This window comes from Poecilia reticulata, chromosome 4 (genome assembly GCF_904066995.2).
Source record: "Poecilia reticulata chromosome 4, P_reticulata-male-v2, whole genome shotgun sequence".
In the NCBI taxonomy this organism is placed as follows: domain Eukaryota; kingdom Metazoa; phylum Chordata; class Actinopteri; order Cyprinodontiformes; family Poeciliidae; genus Poecilia; species Poecilia reticulata.
In genome coordinates this window covers 12,692,881-12,714,255 of record NC_088833.1, presented here as the reverse complement: position 1 = coordinate 12,714,255, position 21,375 = coordinate 12,692,881, and the positions used below count along the sequence as shown (strand labels likewise).

Below are 21,375 nucleotides of genomic sequence, written 5' to 3'. Positions count from 1 at the left end.
AGACCGCCCATTGCCTTATATGGTAATGCTGGGCTGTCCACGTCTAACTGTCTAGAGATGTAGAAAAAAAAGAGCAGCCGGGCCTGATATTATTACAGGTGAGGTAGCTTCATTCAGTATATTTTAAGAAAAAAAGAATCTCTTCCTCTCCAGAAAGAGATTGTGTCAATCCTGTTTAAAATACATTGTTATCATATCACAATTAACCCTGGCAAAGAATGGGGTATATGCCACTAGAGGTGGTGACGTATTTCCGTTTGAATTTATGCCACATAGATTGGTTCCGGGTCCTGCTTGCTCCTATTGTTTTTACCCAAAGCTGCAAGATCTGTACCATGAAAAAGACGCAAAACTTAAAATATCTGTGAGCTACTGGTACAACAATCGAGTTTTGTGGTGTGCCGTTGTGTCCAGTAATTAGCCAGTGCTTAGTTTTTTTCATTTTTCTGCTGATATCAAGGCAACAGCGGACTGTAGCCAAGACTTAGCCACTACAGCTAACACCCGGTTTGTAGCTGCCTGCTATTTCAAAGCTTGAGGATATTGAAGATCCAGCGTCAGATATGGGAAGACGGAGGTTAAAAGGGAGCTGTACTGCTTCGTTCACTGGAATAATTTGTTGGAGGCAAATAATGCAAGAGGAAATCCACTGCAACGGGAACAAGCAGAGAACAGAGGCAGCGATTCGGCACAAGGTGAGTCAATACTGTGTTGATGTTTGCATTTGCGTTATACGGAGTATGAAATTATTTTTAGGCAACTCCTTAGCTTTTTTTTATGTGACAATTATATAAAATACATTTAACATGCAGTCGAAGCGATACCGAGCACGGTAATTTAAGAACAGCCGAGGGCAGCAACGCTTGGTCCAAAACCTTCGCTTTACAGCCGTTTAAGTGGCACCGACCCACATAAAAACCCACAGAACAAATGGTACAAATCACGTATTTCCCGAATCCCGAAAATATGACATCTACCTTTGCTGTTTCATAATTATAATCCACGTTAGAGTGAATTTTTCAACTTGGCTGTTATAATTTGTTCTTGCGTTACACAAAGTAATTTCTCTTTTTTTCCCCTCTGAGATTCTGCTTAGAAAATGAGGTTATGACTGCATTTTGTTTTTAAAATGGTAAATTTAGGTTTGCCTCGACTTTTATAAACTACTGCCTCTTATATGCATCTTTTTTTTTTGTATTACTGTTGGTTCAGGTATTAGGTGAACACTGTGCTTTGCCTGCTAGTAGTTTAAATTAATTTCAGCTGCACACTTTCAAAGGAGTATTCAGATTTTAACATGCATTTTCTAAGTAGTATTTTAGTTCACTCTTACTCAGTAACTTCAGTGTTGTTACAACTCTGAAACAGTTTTTTGCAGTTTCTTTGTGATACCAGAACTATTTCACTTACACATTTAATTTCCTGAGATATTGTCAATTTATTTTCAAGCAAAACTCTCAAAAAGAGTTGAGGATTTATTAGTTTTGATTACATTGTGCAGCTAAATATGGACACTTATTAGTTTTTTTTCTTTTTAATTTTTCAGGTTTGCATCGTAACACTTCGTGATGTTTTTCTGAGCCATGATTGAGCCTCTGTGCTAATTATCTTTCCACTGGATCCAAGCACCTGGACCAGCTGACGGCATCCATCAGTACACGGTCTGCCGGATCGTCACAACGTGGACTAACTTTTTATTTACAGTACTTGACTTTATTTACAGTACTTGGTTAAACTATGATCTTGAAACCGGAGCACTAGATACGCAAAAATCTACCTGCAGACTTTGTTGGCTACCCTGACACTGCAGTCATCCTGGACGGGGCTGAGCCGGGCTTCCTCTCCTCCAGAGTGACGAGTTTTCATCACCAGTAAAGGCAAACAAGTCTGATGTCTGATTAGCTGCTAGGAAGTATATTATAGTTCATTTTGCTATCCTGTTTGTACCTACAATAAAATTTGTATCTCATTTTTAATTCTCTACATTTCACAAACTTTTTCCCCTTTTCTCTGTGTTTACGTTATATCAAGTATTTGCATGTAGATCAGGAATTCAAGTGAGATGTTAAAATGCAACACATTTAGGTTATACCAGCAAAGAAATGGGAATATTAAGTAATATGTTGTTAGTCATATAATTTAATATGCTGAATAAGGCTGGATGATACAAGATTTTTTTTCATACCAGATTTGATTTTAATCGATTCCTCCCGTCCTCAATTTCGATAATAAAATCACAGAAAATACTTTCAAAAAATGCCTTTATTTCAATCATCTGTTCTGTGATTTGTATAAGGGAGCATTGCGGTCAGGATACAAGCAATTTTAATTGCAAGAATGCAGTCATAGTTACAGCAGAATAAAGATGAAATTTTATAACAATGTCTTAAAATTACAATAAATAATTTTGAGAAATGAAGATTCAGATTGATCTGATGTAACCGGCTCAGTCCATGTGGTTCTGACATTTTGTCAGTAATCAGGAGGATGTACATTTCCACCTCAACTGACCAGGTAAGCATTAAGGTAAAAATAAAAAAAGACTGTATAAACAAATACAGCATACAAAACAGAAAAAGAGCAACTGATAGAAATACTTTATATAAAGAAAAGCAAAAACGTTAATAGCAGGAGAAAGGTTGTTGACAACAATAGCTCAGCCAATCTCTCCCTCCAGGAAGCCACCAAACAGAACTCCTGTCCAACTCCAACTATAATAAAGATTAAAAAAAGAAAGAAAACGGAAAGTTAAAATAATAATGCCAAATTAATAATTCAGATCTAATGTGTTCTGGAATCTATTGACATTTTACAAATTTTACAAATTAATTAGAAGGTTTCACAAATGTAGTTAGGTTTGAAATGTCTAGGTGTAGTTTTTAAAGTAAACACATTAAAAAAGCTCAAGATAGTGAAAAATTAAATGTAATCACCCTTTAGCTATTTTCCGAATTAGCTAACTTTGGAAGCTAACTTCAGCTTCGACTGATAGTTTGGGCACAATATAGACAGATCTATATATGTTTATATAGATATACATCTTTAGCTATCTATAAAGCATAGATATGTAGATTGCACAATGCACAGATAATCAAAACACTTAACATTTACACAGCACCTTTGTAAGCTTGTCCCTGTTAGCTACGTCAGACATATGAGGCATTGTGATGAATACAAACGATTTATTAACTTACCTTCGAAGTTATTGTGAAGATTTGACACATCCAGCTTAAATCCTTTGTTGTTGCTGGAGCGTTTCAGGACGTCTGAATAATTCTATAGGCATCATTAATAGTCCTGCAGGACTGAGGAGCCACTGTGCACCGGAACCATTCTATGTGGCATAAAAATGCAGAAGTGCTAAAACGGAAGTCCGTGGCATATACCCCATCGGGTGGGGCACTGCAATCTGGTACTTACTATTCATTAAGTCTCAATACTTGTTAAACTTTAATATCATTTTTCAAATTTCGTCTATGAATATACATAATATAACAACTATATAATAATAATAATAATAATAATATTATTATTATTATTATTGTTGTTATTATTATTATTATTATTATTATTATTATTATTATTATTATTATTATTATTATTATTAGTAGTAGTAGTAGTAGTAGTAGTAGTAGTAGTCCAATTTTTTTTCATGTTTTTACTAGTCAATTGATATTTGACATTTAGCTGTCAGTTGAATTAAACTGTAATCATAATGTGAGTGTGCTTGAGAAGTGTTCACTGTTCAAATATTATACTTTGTAGGTGCATTTTGTCAACTGACTTTACACCTATATTGCAGTTGAAGCTTGCTGACAGTAACTAATAAAAATAACCTTGAGGGAGTTGTCTAAGAGTTTTCAGGAGTTGACCCTGAACCTTAACCTCTCTACCTTGAAGGTGTGACAAGCGGTTCCAATAAAAGCAAAACTCACAAAGTGTGAGGCTTGAAAATGTAGTAACTTGCAAAAGCTATCACACTCTGAACTTCACAAACTTGAACACAGAAGTGATGTGGATGAGTCTGCTTTGGTCAGATAATGCCAATGTTGAAATTCTTTGGCTTACATGCAATATGCAATGTGTTGCAAAATTTGACAATCCACAATGCTGGTGAAGTTAGCATTCTCATAGTGAGTCATGGCTGTGGTAGTATTATTTACTACAGGAGGAACAGGGAAGACGGTCACAGTTAATGTGAAGATAGGTGAAACTGAATACAGGCAGTACCTGGAGACAACCGGTTCTGATACTTGACAAGACCAGAGGCTGAGAAGCAGTAAGCATTGGATGATAACCCATACAAAACTGAAGTGGAACGGTTTAGATCAAAGCATGTTCATATAATACAATGGCTACAGCCAAGACCTACATCCAAATAAGAATCTTGAAAACTGATGTTCACCTATGCTTGCCATCCAAACTGGCTAATCTTAAATATTTTTCAAAGAGTGGGTAAAGAATTTCAAGAATCATTTCGAAGGACACTCATCTGTAACCCCCCCGCCCCTCCGCTTTACCCAAATAGGGACTGGTCCCCTATTTTTATTTCTGAAAGGTGCCAACCCTAATTAAAACACAACTTTGTGTAGTGTATTTCAGCCCACCCGGACAAGACCTTGAACACATAAAAGATATTTATCAAATAGAGGTTTAACAAAAGTTGAGCAAATATTAGCAATGAAAGCTTCTTTTAGCTTCCTCTCAGACATCTCGGGCACTACCAGGAACAGAAGAGGCAGTGTCTAGCCTCATGACAAAGCATACACACCACCCTCACGCAATCTGGCTCACATAGGCAGATGACGGTTTTCCCTGCCGTCCCCACTGCCACGAGATAAGGCACATACAGAAAAGGAAATCACAGTTCTCGAGGAAGTGTGTAATAGGGCTGCGTGGATTCAGCGTAGGAGTCAGTTGGCTTTTCCATGCTAAGTCATCAGTGTGATGGATAGATTATAAATTGGGCAAAACAGACAACCTCCCTTGGATCCATAACACAAATTCCCACCCTCATATGTGTCAGTCGGTTTAATAGCATTTGATTATTCATATTTTTGAAGATCTTCTGTCAGTCATCAAGAGGGTGGGCTTTATAAAACATCTTGATAAAGATAATCTTTACCTGAATTTCCACAGAAGCTACCATTCTAATGATATCAGTGTTGTTGACGTGACACATTGATAACTGGAAAAAAATCCAGGAAAGGTCAAACTAATATTGTACTTTTTAAAGTTTTATTAGATAATTGTATGGTGATCACATTTAAACGAAAGACCATATCGTTTTACTGCTTATTACTCAATGCATGCAGCAGTTTCCTAACTGTTTCCCCTCAGCTTATCAGCTGAGAGGAAACGATTAGATGAGCTCATCAGGACGGCCAGCACTTTGGTTGCACAGCTGTTTCCAGTATAGGTGGCGGGAGACAGAAGAACTCTGGCTAAAATAACATCACTGATAAACAATGTGGGGTGGGAAAGCCAACAGTGGTCCTCAATACAGGCACACCACAGGGCTGTGTGCTTAGTCTGGTTCTTTTTAGTCTGTTCACCCACGAATGTATACCCATCCACTCATCTAAGAGTTCTAAAGTTGGCAGATGATACTACTATAGTGGGTCTTTATTTATTTATTTATTTATTTATTTATTTATTTATTTATGAGGGTAGCTGTCCAATTTCGCTATGTTCTAGAAACATAATGACGAATAAAAGTCTTATGTCTTATGCGTAATGACACTGTCTCTGAACTGGAGAGCTCCTTCAGTGACAGAATGTAGCATCCAAAATGCACCACTTTATATCCTTCCTCCCAGCAGCTGTTAAGACTTTATAATCATCACTGCTCCCAATAATCTCAATACGTGTTTAAATCCTGGATGTTATTTGCACAGTTTTGCTCATCTTAAAAGACATTCCTACTGTTACATGCACATCTCTGGTGTTTGCACAGGTTTTAGTTTTCATATTGTCAATAGTCTCTTGCACAAATATGCTTGCACATTTTATATGCATACTTAAAAAAATATCTTGGTCAGTTGCGCTTTCCTTGGATAGGAATTTTATTGACTACTGCACAGTATGCTTAAGTAATAATCTTGCTAATTTTATACTGTGTGAATAACCATATATTATTCTTAATTTTGTTTATTTATTGCTTGTTTTTATTTATTTATTATTATTTTTATTTTTTTTACCAAAGCTGCTGTTATACCAGAATTTCCTCACTGCGATACATATTTGTGAGACATTTCCATTCCGTTCTATTACTCAACTTTCAGGAGTGAATCTTATTGCAGCACATACTTATCTTAACCAGCTGTGATCTGAAAGTGAAGAATACTAATAATTAGCAAAACTAATACCAGCAATAAGTTGTCAGACTTCAAAATACCTTCTGCTTTCTGCAGGACTTGCAAAGTCATCGCAGTTATGTCCTGTAAGACTACACTTTTCGCTAATATTTGCAGACTAAGTTGTTAGACCTGACTTTATCTTGTTAATATTTGCTAAAAGACTAAAACATAACAAAGCAGCCTCTCTAGAGCCAATGAGCAGACCGTTTAAAAAGAGGAAATGTTTGATGTGTACCTTTTCAAACATAAGATACTTTTACCAACCATTGTCGATTCATTTCTGTTTAAAACAGATAGCACTGAGCAGCTTTAGTTTACTTTTGTTGCTTACATTTTTAAAACAACAATATATACTTCAAGTTTTTAATCAAATAAGACCTGTGGATATTTTTCACTGACTATAAAAAAAGGAAACCTTTTGAAAACAGTGACACCTTGATGCAACTTACAGGTTTTAAGGTGTTAGGAAAAGCCACTAATTATGTCTATGCTTTGTAAGAATAAAACTAATCTTCAAAGGCATTATAGCAATGAGATTCTTACTTTAAATTCATGAACAGCTTTTTTATGTTTCCACTGGTATCTTGATGATGATGATTCTCTGTTTTGAAAAAGAATACACTTAAAATGTGCGTAAATACTATAAATTATTATTATTATTTTTTATATTATCAGACCATCTGATTACAAGCAAATAAAATAAAGGCTGCTTTGCTACCAGCTTCACATCTTACAAACATCCTTTGATGACCTTTGTAATAGTTGTAGGGCCTTGGTGGATGGGCAACTCCTTGGCCTGGAAAACCAAGGCTGTGACGCACTTCCAACTGCAGCTGTAAACTTTATATCACAGGTGCATTAACATGCTTATGATGCAAGTTGGAAAGGAGAAATTCAGTTTGTTTAAGGGCATATTTCTGCAATACCACTGTTGTTTCAGTTCAGTACGCAGACTCATTTCATGATACTGCATTTTACTCACTAATTTATAATGAATAAAATGAAATAATTTAACAAAAAAACTACTAAACAACAATCTACACAAGGTATTATCACTTAGTAAATACACTTATCAAACAGAAAACGTGTCATTTCTCTGTATGTGTACATGAGGGGATCTGAGTTTGAAATAATGCAAGTGGCATTCTCAGCTGACAAGGAAATCTGGAATTTTTGTGGAATTTCCAGATTCGAGAGGCAGAAAAATTGTTGTCCTCACAGGAAAATCTCCCAATTTAGAGTGGTTCTGCATCACATGAGAGGGTAAAATATGACGTTAAGGGCAGAAGATCACCATGAAAGAGTGAAACAAGAAGCAAAACATGACTGTTGTGACTTTTCATGACAGCTTTAGATAGAAAACTAGGATCAGTTGTTTTTCCACTGAAAGTGGAAATTCCCTTGACAGGGGAATTTTAAACTATCAAACCCTGATGGCTTAAAATGGTAATAGATGAGAAACATTTGTCTTACTCACTTGTTTTGTTTCTGTGGGCCAGGTCATAAAGGTCAGCACATCACCAAGAATTCGCCCTGGCAACAACCTCTTTCATTCAGTTAGGCCAGTGGGCAGGAACACCTCACTGCCTACCCAGATATCATCTTACCAGGAACACTGGGGCATTGTCTTTGCTGGCCTGTGTGGGAGTCATTTTACTCATACATAGACATTTTCATACTTCAGATTATATGTGAAGAAGGGTCATGTCAGTGGCATGTTTTGCAGCTTTTAATACATGGAAGGTCAAAGGTTATTCCTTGAAGAAGATTTTATTTGGTGTCTTTTATTGTTGTTTTCTGTGTGTGAGCTCAAATGGGCTCAAGTGTAACAGACAACCCTAAATTCAGAGGGTGTTGGGTTTCTCCCAGGCAGGGTCTGGCTGTCCTCTTTCATATAATGTTACCAGGTTACTCTCATCACTTATTTATCTGCTTTCCTCACCACCATTGCCTTGGGTGGTTGGTTGATTGTGGTGTTTGGGCAACTAAGAGTAGGTAAGCACAGTTTTTTTCTTTTTTATCATAGCTGCTAACCAGCAGGGTGGATCAAACCCAAGCTGGGACCGATGCAGAACGGGGAGGTTATGAGCCCGCAGGACTCCAAGGCATTGGGGGATGAGGCCATGAAGGACCACAAGGCCCCTTGCCAGAATCAGGGATGCATTGAGCCCACAGCTCCTCCGCTTCCTCCCCCATCACCGCCATCAGCAGGGCCACCAGAGTACCCGAGACCCAGGCTCATCTTCCACACCCAGCTGGCTCATGGGAGCCCAACAGGGCGCATTCATGGATTCACCAATGTCAAGGAACTGTATGCCAAGATAGCAGAGGTGTTCAACATCTCTCCGTCAGAGGTAAAATGATTAAACTGGAAGAAATTTCATAGTTATCTGATTGCTGTCTTGCATTTCTGCTCTGTCTGGCCAGTTGTAAAACGGTGTTAGGTTTCCATTCTAGGGCTTTTTTTTCCTATGATAAAGTTTTATTGATCATTTCCACTCTCCAGAACCAGACTTTGTACTAATATGAGCTGCCAAGGTTCAATAGTGGAAACAAACTAGATAAAGTGTATTTAATCAGTGAACACTCAGAACACTCATTTACGTATGTCAGGAATATACATTTCGGACTTCAAACTAAAACATAACCAGGTCATGACTCATATGAATTATACCTTGGAAAATGATGTTAACTGATTAAATACAAGTGAGATGAAGACTCTAGCAAGACGTGTAGTAAGAAACAACTTTATTTCCAGACCAACATGATTTAGCTTATGGCCTTCATCAGAAGCTCAAACACATCTCTGAATCTGCACAAAATGCCTTCATTCCTTAAACTTTTTCACTATTTGCAATTTAACCTTAGCATAAATAAAACTTTTCTGAGGTGGCCTCAGAGGCTGTTTATTCAATAAAAGGCCTGTGGTGACTCTAACGGAGCTACAGAGACCCCTATTTCAGGCACTGTCCACTCCAAAACCCTAACCTTTATGGAACAGCTGTAAGCAGACATGTAAGAAAATACTGGCCTATGTGTGGCACAAAATCAACACTGCACAACATCTTGAACACTCTCTCTTAGCTGTAGAAAATGTCCTAAACATTGATCTAAGCACATTGAATTTCTGAAAGAAAACCTGGTAGATAATGCAAACACACTTAAGACTGGGCCAGAGGTTCAGCTTTCTGCAAGACAACAACCCTAACGATACAGTCAGAGATACAATTTAATAGTTTAGATAAATCGTGGGTTGGGAATTGCCCAGTAAAACTTAATAGTTAAATAGAACTGATCATTTGAAGCAAGGCTTGAATTAATGTTCTTGTTCCATACAATCTGACTAGTTTTACCCATTTTACAAAGACAATGAAACAACAAAGGTACATGTCCAAAGCTGGTCAAATACAGTCAAAGACAATCAAAAAGTAGTGTAACATTATGTTGTGTTATGTATCCCAATGCTTTTCATTTAATGAATCAATCATCAATCAAATTTTATTTGTATAGCACATTTCAGCAGCAAGGCATTTCAAGGTGCTTTACATAATAAAACAATAATAAATAAATAAATAAAAACAGCATGTGACATTGAATAAACAGTAAGAAAGAGAAAGAGATTTTTGAAAAAAAAAAGATTAAAAAAGATAAAAACATACTTTTGTTACGGAATTTAAGCGCCTGTTGTTGCCGGATTTAATTGTGTTGTTATAGCATGACAACATGTGAAACAGCTTATAGCAACAGATGTATTTGCAAGTCACTGCACGTGTGGTGTCGGCTGACGAGGGTCCTTGAGACAGGATTGCTCTTTACCTTCAATATTAAGGTCAGCCTGGTTCAAAATTATAAACATCCGCATGAATATAATAGCTTTTTATATACTGCAATAAAGTAGTAGTGATACAGCAGCCGCAAGAACACCAAAGAATCAGTCTGAGACAATATTATAAGCAATGTTCTAAGAAATATTTTGGCCGCTGAAAATGCTTTGCTAAAAAAATCAACATGACCAGCAATGCAAGGCAACATTGATTCTACATAAAACCAATAGTTAGCATTGTTTCTGAATTCGTGCATAAGTCACATTCACACAGTCAGTAATAAAATTCTTTCTAAGCAAGACTGTCCTTTTATTGAATACTTATCAGTTTAGAAGGCCATCATGAAGGCTCTGCTATCTTATATTGTAATGGGTATAAAAGATAACAGTTCTTCTTGTGAGACAGTCAACAACAGTCCCTGCTTCTATATTGGTGATGTTTACTTTGCTTTACTGTGGAAAGTGCAACCAATATAGAGCAAAATGGAAATGAAACTAAAATAAAAATGTCAAACCTAGAAACCGTGTTGTTATATGAAACAAATTTGAGTAAACTCTTAAACCTAATAATTTGACATTATGTATCAGCCAATAATAACCCACAGTTGTTATCATTTTGCTTGATACATTTTTTTAAACATGTATATTAACTTAATTTTGTTTTTATAACAACAAGTTGTTATAATAGGGATGGTAACAAACAATATTTCTGCAGGACTTATAGAATCATATGCGGACTTCTAGATTCAAGACTCCATCGTAGATTTATGGCAATCTATTTGATTCTATAAAATACATCCATTTCCTTGATCCCCCCAATGGACTTAAGAGCAACATCAATTACTGTAGAGCCTGATTGGACTGACAACCTTGAACTCCAACCCACAGTCTTGCATGCAGAGAAAAATCTTTTGATCAGCAACTGCAAGATAACACTTTGTTCAATTATCTCGAATTTTCTTTATGGACTTTCGAACAAAACTTGACCTTGAAGTTGAAATCTGATGTAATTCTTGTTTGTTTGTTCTAAAATAGGAAAATATGAGTAAGGGGACACACGTCTTTAAAAGAGTTAAATCCTGGTATGAAAATACAACAAGTTATGAGATCAACTGTGCAAAGTTTATTGATTCAGATTCTATTCACATCATTGCCAGATTTACACATAACTGAACAATAAATTACAATATAATCAAAAGTTTATTTAGATAATTCACTTTAAAAAAATCTAAAACTTACATATTTTTAGAGAATGACATTTATTTAAAATAGAATGTAAAATAAGATAAAATGTTATCATTTTTAATTTTAATATGCGTATCTTATCTAGGTTTAGTCTTCACTGCATTCCTGTTTAATATTATAAAGCACTGTTATGAACTGACGCTAGCTGGAGATAGGCACCAGCACCCCTCCTGACCCCACTGAGGGACAAGGGTGTAAGAAAATGGATGGATGGATGGATGGATGTTATGAACTGTGATCTTTTTAATATGTTACTAAAAAAACTGACATTAGCAATAAAATAATTTTTAAGTCAGAAATTTGCAAATAATACTTGATTTGAGGTTCCTTTTGCATGAATTGACAAGGCCAAAACAGGCCCTGAAGATATCAGTGGCTGCTGGTCAATCATGTTGCAATCTGTCACATGACTGTTTAAGACCATGACATGGCGGCAAAAGTATACTATTTCTGAACTACCATTGTATTTGAATGGGCTTAAAAATCCGTTTCTTTCTGCGTAAACACATTTTGGGTTTTCATCCGATTAATTCTTGAAATAAGTTAATCGAATAATATTCTATTTTATTAAATATACAACAATAGCTGGTATGATTATGCCTTGATTAGAATTAGGTGTAATTAAGCTGCTTTTTCATTTATTTATTTTTAATTAATGACGAATATTTGCTTTTATTTCCAGAAACATGTTTTATTTATGGGGCTGCACAGTGGCGCAGTTGGTAGAGCTGTTGCCTTGCAGCAAGAAGGTTCTGGGTTCAATTCCAAGCCTGGGGTCTTTCTGCATGGAGTTTGCATGTTCTCCCTGTGCATGCATGGGTTTTCTCCAGGTACTCCAGCTTCCTCCCACAGTCCAAAAACATGACTGTCAGGTTAATTGGCCTCTCTAAATTGTCCCTAGGTGTGAGAGTGTGTGTGCATGGTTGTTTGTCCTGTGTATCTCTGTGTTGCCCTGCAACAGACTGGCAACCTGTCCAGGATGTACCCCACCTCTCACCCGGAACATTAGCTGGAGATGGGCACCAGCAACCCTCCCAACCCCACTGAGGGACAAGGGTGAAAGAAAATGGATGGATGTTTTATTTATTGTACTAACCTTGTGATAGTAAAAATCCTTTTAGTTCAAATCACGTCTCGCTGCTGCTCTCTGCTGTTTAATATCTATACTGCACTTCAAAAAAAATCCAGAGTTGTAAAATTTTACTGCTTTGGTTGTAAAATTGGAACACCTTCCAGTCTCATGCAAAGTAGATGCCATCAGAGATGAGCCCATCTGTGTTGATCAAGGCGTTTTGTATTTTTAAAATATGAAAATAAACATGCTTGGTAATGCAAGCGCAGTATGCAGTGATGTGGAATATATAAGAAAATACAGTTTTATGAAATTTTATGCTGAATTCAGGGAACCTCCAAAAGCATTTGTTTTCTTCATATCCTGCCCTCAGATCCTTTTCTGTACCTTAAACTCTCATAAAGTGGACATGCAGAAACTTCTGGGAGGACAAATTGGACTGGAGGACTTCATCTTTGCTCATGTCAGAGGGGAGACAAAAGAAGTGGAGGTGACAAAGACCGAGGATGCTTTAGGTCTCACTATCACAGACAATGGAGCTGGATATGCTTTTATCAAGGTGAATGAGAGGAAAAATAAATAAAAAACTTGTGTTTCCTAATGGATGTTTGCTAAAGTCATTAGGAAACACTGTACTAAAAGGTTGGACTAAAGGTCCAATCTTTCAGTATAGTTAAAGTATTTGCAAACAAAGATAGTTATTTTGTTCCCATTTTCTGAATGATGCATATAAAAACTTTCCCTTGGACCTACAATTGTAACCATTTCTTTTTTTCTCTAGAGAATAAAAGAGGGAAGCACCATTGACCGACTGAAGGCTGTTTGTGTCGGTGACCACATTGAAGCCATTAATGACCAGAGCATCGTAGGATGTCGACACTATGAAGTCGCCAAGATGCTAAAGGAGCAACCAAGAGGCCTCCCTTTCACTCTTCGCCTTGTGGAGCCCAAGAAAGCCTTTGGTGAGTAAAGAAACTCTAATTAATAAGATAAACATAAGCCTAAAATGACTCATAATTGTATTGACAGTGGTGTATTGTGTGCGTCGCTATTAAGCCCCATCAAACATCTCAAAATGTTTATCTTACATACAAAATTCTTTCTGAGGTTAAATTTAGCTTGGACTGAATGAGAAAAAGAATGTCAACATGGGTTTAGGTGCTGGGAACCTGGCTGATTAACATACTTCCTGATGTTCATCAGCCAAGTAGGAAGAGAACTGGTTACTGGCAGTCTGCCAAATATTCATCTGTGAAACTCATTGTCATCAGTTACTATAAATTATCTGAAATGATGTGTTTTAAAAAAAAACAAGTACCACATTTCATGCTCCTCTGTCTCATTTCATAAATTGAAATAATAATTAATTGTGATTTAATGAAAGATTCTCACAACATAAAAGCTAAAACAGGTGACAATATTATTGTAGGTTTAAAGAGATTTTACTCAAACCTAATCTGAAATAAATGTGACATTCTTGGAGGTATGTTAAGGTGAAATGACAGAGATTTGGACAGTGGAAACATAAACACTAAAAAGTAAATTCTGCTCTGTTAAATACTATTTATTTCTTGCAGGTAGTTTCCAAAACAATGCACACTGAAAGTCATAAGTAAGCAAAAAAACAAAAAAACATAAAACACTTGGGACATAGACTACTGAACAATAAAACTTGGATTAAGGACACTTAAGATATAGCGAGCAACTTGTAGTGTTTGTTTTAGCTGCTTTTTCTTACAATAAAATGACAAGATCCAAATTAAGGATACTGAGGGGCACTGGTGCTTCCAGCCTTCTGTTGATGCTGTTAAAAAATGATAAACATTTTATTTCAAACTAAACCTTTAAGTTCTTTATTACACATACTTGTAGTTTGCCTCCCAAACTACAAGTCTAAGCTAGATAGCTTAACTGGTACTGTCGTTAAATGTGATTTCTTTTTGGACAAGAAGTCTTCCAATGTTCCTTTTTGCTTCATGTCTCTCACTATTTAGATTAATGTTTGGTCACTGGGACAAACACACATGGTGAAACAGAGAAATAGAATGCAAAGTACTTCATTTTTAGAACTTGTTTACTAAGTCAGCCTTCAGGAACTAATAAATATTTGATCCAAATCATGTTGCTTGCAGTGGAATACAGTTTGGAAGCATGTCTAATTTCTTCAGCCTTTTATCTGCTAGTTTATGAAAGCATGAAAAACTTTCATAAACAAGGTGTGTATTAAACAGCAACTTTATTAACATTTTGATTCCAAAATTTAAACTAAGCAGATGTCAAAAAAAATCCTACAAAGAAAGCAACACTCCTTTGAGAGCAAGAAAACCGATGAAATTTTCTTGCATTGTACGTTGAAAAAGATTTCAAATAAGTTATGGTAATTATATTTTTGGTTTCCAAAAATATTGACATTTTAAAATGTTTATGTACATTTTATAGTCCTCAGTTTTAGAATGTTGTTATGTAGATGTCTCCAGAAAATATGATAGCCACTTTGATGTTTATCTGTAGCTATCAGTCAGTTCATTGTGGTTTGCCTTCAGCCTCCACCCTCTGCTCCCCACAAAAACACTGGCTTACTAATGCGAAGCAGGAAACGTTCTGTCAGAAGATTAATGCTTAATTTGTTTTTGTCATGTTCAAAACATTCAAAGTATTGAGAAGTTTCCTTTTATCATTGAATCAGTTTCTTATCAAACAGGAAAGAAAATCCACAGTCTACTGTCTGACTTCCTGAAACTGATCTGAATCTCTTGGTTAAGTGAGACTCCAGTTTGCAACCAAGTTCATTGTTCATGAAATTACTTGTGGAAGGAAAACAGGAATGACTGTGTCCCTGCTGAATAAAAGAAAAAAAAAACAGTAGCAGACTAAAAGTCCAGGCGTCATAATGTCCTCACTTCAACAGAAAATAAAAACAAATGACATGCATTCATGACATGAATATGACATATGACACACACATTTTTTTAAAGCAATTTACTTTCATTTTTCTTTCAGAAAATGTAGACCAGGAGTTTAGATTCTATACAAATGGGACAAAGCTGGGATTTTAAAAAAAGCATGATCTATGGGAACTGATCATGTTTAGTTGTCCAGGGATTAGAAGAACAGCAAATGACCACAAGTAACATTGAGATGAAGGACTGAGTGACAGCTATTTACAGAACTGTCTTATCCACTCTTGTCCTTGCTTGTAAACTAACATACAGGTTTTAGCCTTTACCTTCTGTTAGTTTGTATGTGCGCTGTCACCACAAGCCATTGGTCACTTTACAACCTCCAGTAATTTTCCAAAAAGCAGCTCAAAAAGCATATTGATACCTGTATGTTACATGAAGACTCTTTTTGGTATGGTGCTTGAGTATGATTATTTAGAGTTGTTTGGAGAGCAGAAAATTGCAACGGTTGGAAAGCTAAGCTTCTTGGGAGAACCCTGAAAGTGCAAAACCTCCACTCTCCCACATACAGAGAAGTAAACAAGGCCACATTCCTGTTTTGAATCACGGCATTTGTTTGTAGCCTCATTGATTAGTTAAACTCGGCTGACCTAATGAGTTTATTTGTGCTTCTGTGTCACAGATATACTGATACATTTTCTGACCTGAACAGAAAAAAAATGTAAAGACTATAAATTAGAATAAGTGCTTCAATGAGTACATTTTCAAAAAGTACATTTTGAAAATAACAACCTTTAAGCCGATATTGAACGTACATTTGATACTAAAAGTCCACACTTTGGTATGAAAAAATGCTTTTTTTCAATACTCTCATCTTAAATGCTGTCTCTTCTTTAGCTATAAGTGGATAATTATAATTTGCAAAAAGAAAGCCTTGAGCATCTCAATATGTGTGAAATTAAATCTATTTTAAAAATGCCACTTATTGTGTAACATTTGCTAAAATTATTTTTAAAAATTAAAAAAATGTAAATTATTGCTACATGGTTTTGAAACATTTTTAGGATAATTAATTAGAAAAATGTAGCACACATGTGAATTTTGTCCCCAGATTAATGGTCAACACCTACAACAGAAATTGTTTGGGTAAAAAATTTAAAAGTAAAAAATTCAATTTTAGAACAATCTGACAGAGGTACATTCTCTATTTTGAGAGAACATAATTTTAAATGAATGCAGAAAAACAGCAACAAACAAGATACCATTATTCAACATATCTGCACTGCTAGAAATAAATGGTATAAAGTATTTATACCCAATTCATTTGTTGCTATGCCATAATCAACAAATATATATAAATACCTCAAGTCATTACAAACATTAAACAATATAATAGTAGTGAAACAGCTGTGTTTGTATTTATTTAAAATTGACAGTAAACTTTTTCTGTTTCACATTTCAGCAACAAGACAATACAAAGTGTTGTTTTATATGATAAAAACATGAAAGATTACATTGCAGTGACACAAGAAAAGGAAAAGAAAGCAATTCATAATGTACAACACAAATAAATACAGGCATCATGCCATCTGAATGCTGCTCAAGCCTCCTTTGTTTGGTCGTTTTTTTCCCTGTGTGAAAACTTTTCGTTGTCTGTAAAAAACCTCCTTACCGTTCCCAAGAGAAATGTCTCACCGCTTCTTGAGAACATCTCAAAAACTGTGGACATCCAAATATGGAAGTAGGTGTGTGTGATGATGTCCAGCTTTGCTCTCACAAGAATGTATTCTTCATAAATTATAAGAACAGAGCCCAAAGTAGACGGTAAAACAACTATTACACCAGTTCTGTGGTAAAAAAACCGCAAATTGATGCTTTTAGATAAAAGATGACTAAGTTAGAGAGTTCAGTGGATGATTGTGCTGAAAAAAATATTTTGTAAACATAAACAGCAGAAATAATCAGATTTTATTGATGACAGTCTCTCTGTTTATGTGACCAGACATGATTGGAATGAGAACTAAAGCGCCAAAATCTAATGAGGGAAAGCTGGTGAACGGGAGAGAGACTCTCCGGCTTCGGTCTAAGGGGGCTGCTACAGTTCAGGAAGTGGTGAGTTTCACATGAACTGTCAGACAATGACTGCTGAGGCTTCCTGAAGTGGTCAGAAAGCACTAAATACATATGTATAAATAGACATATAAATCACAGATTTATTTTTTTTATCTATTACTTTACTTTTTCTGTGTTAATGTGCTTGTTTATGCTGAAAATTAGAACAACAGTGCAATGACCTGAGGGAGCATAAACTGGAAACAATTTTGCATCACAGAAGTACAGAGGTTCGGCATAATCTTAAGGTGTATTGTAGTCCAAATTGTTTTAATGAAGGTTGAAAAGCTTCATCAGTCTTTTTCAACAATGTGCTTATTCAACCATTCACTGTGCACTCTTAACACTGCCTCTGCATGTCTACACATAAAGTACAGTCCTCTACAAACATGGACATATTTATATTACTTAAAGTCAAACATAACTGCAAAACCTTTCTGGGCCTCAACTGTTTTGGCAGGAGAATTTATAGGAGTTTCTTAAGACCTTTGTCACCATATTTCAGCAGATGCCTTTATTTTTCCATATATTTCCCTAGCAGAGTGAATTCGAAGAACAGGCCACAAGGAAAGTGGACGATCTCTTGGAGAGCTATATGGGGATCAGAGACGTGGAGCTGGGTAAGACTAAACAGAAAAAAAACCCTGATATCTATTTGTGTAAACTTTATTCTCATGTTGACATTTAAAGCCTTGGAAAGGGTCTAGCTCAGAATGGATATTAAAACATAAACCAAGAAATCCTGGTTTGTGTGCTTAGTGTAATGTGCTTTGTCAAGTTTTTAAGATGCTGTTTATAGAGGTAGAAATACACTACTTATTTGTATGCAACTTTTTATTTTCCCCCAAAGTATGTTAGCACTTTCTTGTCCATTTACATTGTTTTCACATTTTTAACCTTGAATTTGACATGTTGTAAAAGCTGTTCACGCAATAAAAAGGACATGACATATTAGCATTGCAAGTTCAAGTACAAACAGTAAAACAGCTTCATAGTTTGGGTCACCAGCTAACAGTCATCAAAGTGCACAAACAAGAAAGTTATACAAGAAAAATATACACATCACTTTTTTTCCTTGTTAAAGTTAAAGTTAAATCAGACTGAACATCTCTAGTTTGAAGTCAATTAGAATTAGGAAAATTATTTCCAATTGCTAAATGTTGCAATCACACAAGAAAAAATATGTCAGAGATTTATTCATTAACATCTTCAAAATCAGAAGGTTATATACATTCTCTCTCTCTGAGGTAGCATTGTATTTGCTACATGAGTTTGGTCAAACAATTTCATACATTGTAATGTATTTGCAAATGAACTCTGTAGTCAGAGTTCATTTGTTCGTTTACTGTTCGTTTACTGTGGAAAACAAATGTTTAATTCTTGTGTCTCTTGTGATGTCACTGATCCAAAGGGCACAAAGCAAAATTAGACGTTTTCATTGCACTTCTTAAATACATTGCATTGTACAAAATCCTGCAGTGAAAATCCACGATTCATTACTCAGCTGTATGTTTTATTGTCAATGTGCTTTAGTTGGTGAACCATATATACAACACTTGATGTTAGCTTTAACCTCTCACAACTTTTCTCTGCAGCCACCACCATAGTGGAAGCAGGAAAGGACAAGAAGAACCCTGATGACTTTGCTGAGGCTCTGGATTCTGTTCTGGGAGATTTTGCTTTTCCTGATGTGTTTTTGTTTGATGTTTGGGGAGCCATTGGAGATGTTAAAAATGGCAGAATTTAGATATTAATGCCGTTGAGAGTATTATCTCTGTTTATCGGTAAATCCAGTTGCACAAAAAAGAATATAGTCATTTTATTATTGCTTCCCACGTCCTTGGCTGATTTTTTTTGTCACTTTCTAACATAATCACAAGGATCATCATAAATTCAACAATCTTCCTTTGAGCTTTTGAATGTGCCCCCAGAGGATCATCACTGTAACTCAAATAAATGCAACACAGAAAACTCAGAAGTACTTTGAAATTCCTCTCTACTTCATGTGCATTCACATTTTTATGTTTATATCAAGATCAGAGCTTACAAAAGGTTAAGGCCCCTCCCTCTAACACATATGGACCATCATAAAAACACTTAAAATGAGATCGTAGACATCTACAAACAACCTGGGAATCTAAGAAGTTAAAAAACAGCAGTAAGCCAAAATCCCCCAGTTGAAACCTGCAGGGCACAACAAAACACAAATGTTTTTGAGTAGCTTCAAAGGTAGGCAGTGATGTGTTTAAAGTCAATGAGGAAAGGTTGCACATTTTCCGTTTCCCAAATTGTAATTGAACTATTCTGAGAGGAAAGTGTTAGGTCCTTGGTTTCTTGTAGCTAGTTAGACGGCTGGTTTCAGTCTGAGGAGTGGTTCTGGTTCTGCTGATGCTGGATTGTTTTCAGCACATGTACCTATGTGCTTGGCAAAATAAAAAAAAGAGCTGCACAAAGAATGATTTATTTACAAATTATTTTCTTCCTACAAATGTTAAACATCTTTGGACGTATACCATGCCTGTAGCACGTGACTAAAAAGGTCTTGAAAATAAAGTACCTGCTCAGACATTAATCCAATTTATGGGAAAAATATAATACCATCCATCCATTTTCTAACACCCTTGTCACTTAGTGGGGTCGGGAGGGTTGCTGGTGCCTATCTCCAGCTAACGTTCCGGGCGAGAGGCGTGGTCACCCTGGACAGGTCGCCAGTCTGAGAAAAATATAATACCAATGGGAAAATTCCCAGCTAAATGACCCTGCTCTGTGAAACAGATTATCCGTCACGATCAACCAAACAGGAACTCAATCCTTTACTTCCAGTAACAAAATGAGGAGATCAAAGGAGTTTGTGTATCCATTTGATCTTCTGCGCATGTACAAGATTTTTGCACTGATTGTATATGGACCGAAAAATGTAAACATTCATGTCTACTCCTATTAAAAGAACATGGATTAACATGGTCTCTTGAATTTCCCTATTTATGTAGGCTTTAAACACAGAATACAAATATACCGCTATTGTTTGTTGCAGAGACTAATTATACCGTATCATGGTTCACGTCACTGGTCAGTTTTCAGAGTAAATAGAACCATCAGAACAAGTACTTGTAGTCCTGGGAGAGTAAAGCTCTATTTAACTAAAATGCCTTGATGACTCACAATTAGACATTTATTAACTTGACAAGTATTGGTGCAGTTTGTTAACTTTTAAATAATATTAAAAACAGCATCACAAACATTGAGATGTTAAAGTCTTAAAGTTAACCTGAATTTAGTATTTTTTTTGTTTTTTTACAAAACATATTTGTGCATATTGTAGGTTTAGTTTCTGTTATCCGACATAGCTTCGCCCTCTTTTGAGGCAAACAAAAGAATTATTAAAGTAAAAAATGGATGCAAAAGCATTTGATAGTCAACAACAAAAAAACTAATTTGCACAAACTAAATTGTACATTCACAGCAATAAACATTACATTTTGTTTTATTTATTTATTTAGCTTGGCAACAGTGAAAGTGCTATTCGAAGTTTAATTATATGGCAAAATACTAAAAATGACCAATCGTTCGCAGCCCCTGCTCTGTACTTTTGTGACTTTTTAGGAATCTACAGTTTATTTAGAAATTGTATTTGTTGATAAAAAAAAATTACATTGGCCTTGAACTATGTCATGTTATTTATGCTAGTTACATGTAATGCATTTTCCGGTAATAAAGGTTGACCTTTGGAGATTTCATTTTATAGTAACATTAATAAATAGTTAAATTTTTAAGATCTGAAAATGAAAATTGGTGCCATTTTTAAATGTTTTCACTGTATCCAATCCTTGATTAAAACAAAAAGAAAAAAGAAGAACTAAATCC

The 21,375-nt window shown here is 35.6% G+C and overlaps 1 protein-coding gene across 3 annotated transcripts; it reads left to right on the top strand.

The window, feature by feature from the left end:
• Window positions 1-8: 8 nt before the first annotated feature.
• Window positions 9-21,310, top strand: gipc3 (GIPC PDZ domain containing family, member 3). 3 transcript variants are annotated; one of them, XM_081606257.1, is made up of 7 exons: window positions 9-98; window positions 8,386-8,713; window positions 12,873-13,058; window positions 13,281-13,461; window positions 17,402-17,511; window positions 18,053-18,131; window positions 19,107-21,310. In XM_081606257.1, the coding sequence occupies exons 2-7, from the start codon at window positions 8,426-8,428 to the stop codon at window positions 19,256-19,258; spliced, it is 996 nt and encodes a 331-aa protein (XP_081462383.1). In that variant the 5' UTR covers window positions 9-98; window positions 8,386-8,425; the 3' UTR covers window positions 19,259-21,310. The 3 variants fall into 3 exon arrangements, with proteins under 3 accessions (XP_081462383.1, XP_081462381.1, XP_081462382.1); XM_081606255.1 differs by having other exon boundaries at window positions 18,050-18,131; window positions 19,107-21,237; XM_081606256.1 differs by lacking the exon at window positions 9-98 and having other exon boundaries at window positions 7,178-8,713; window positions 18,050-18,131; window positions 19,107-21,237.
• The last annotated feature ends 65 nt before the right edge of the window (window positions 21,311-21,375 follow it).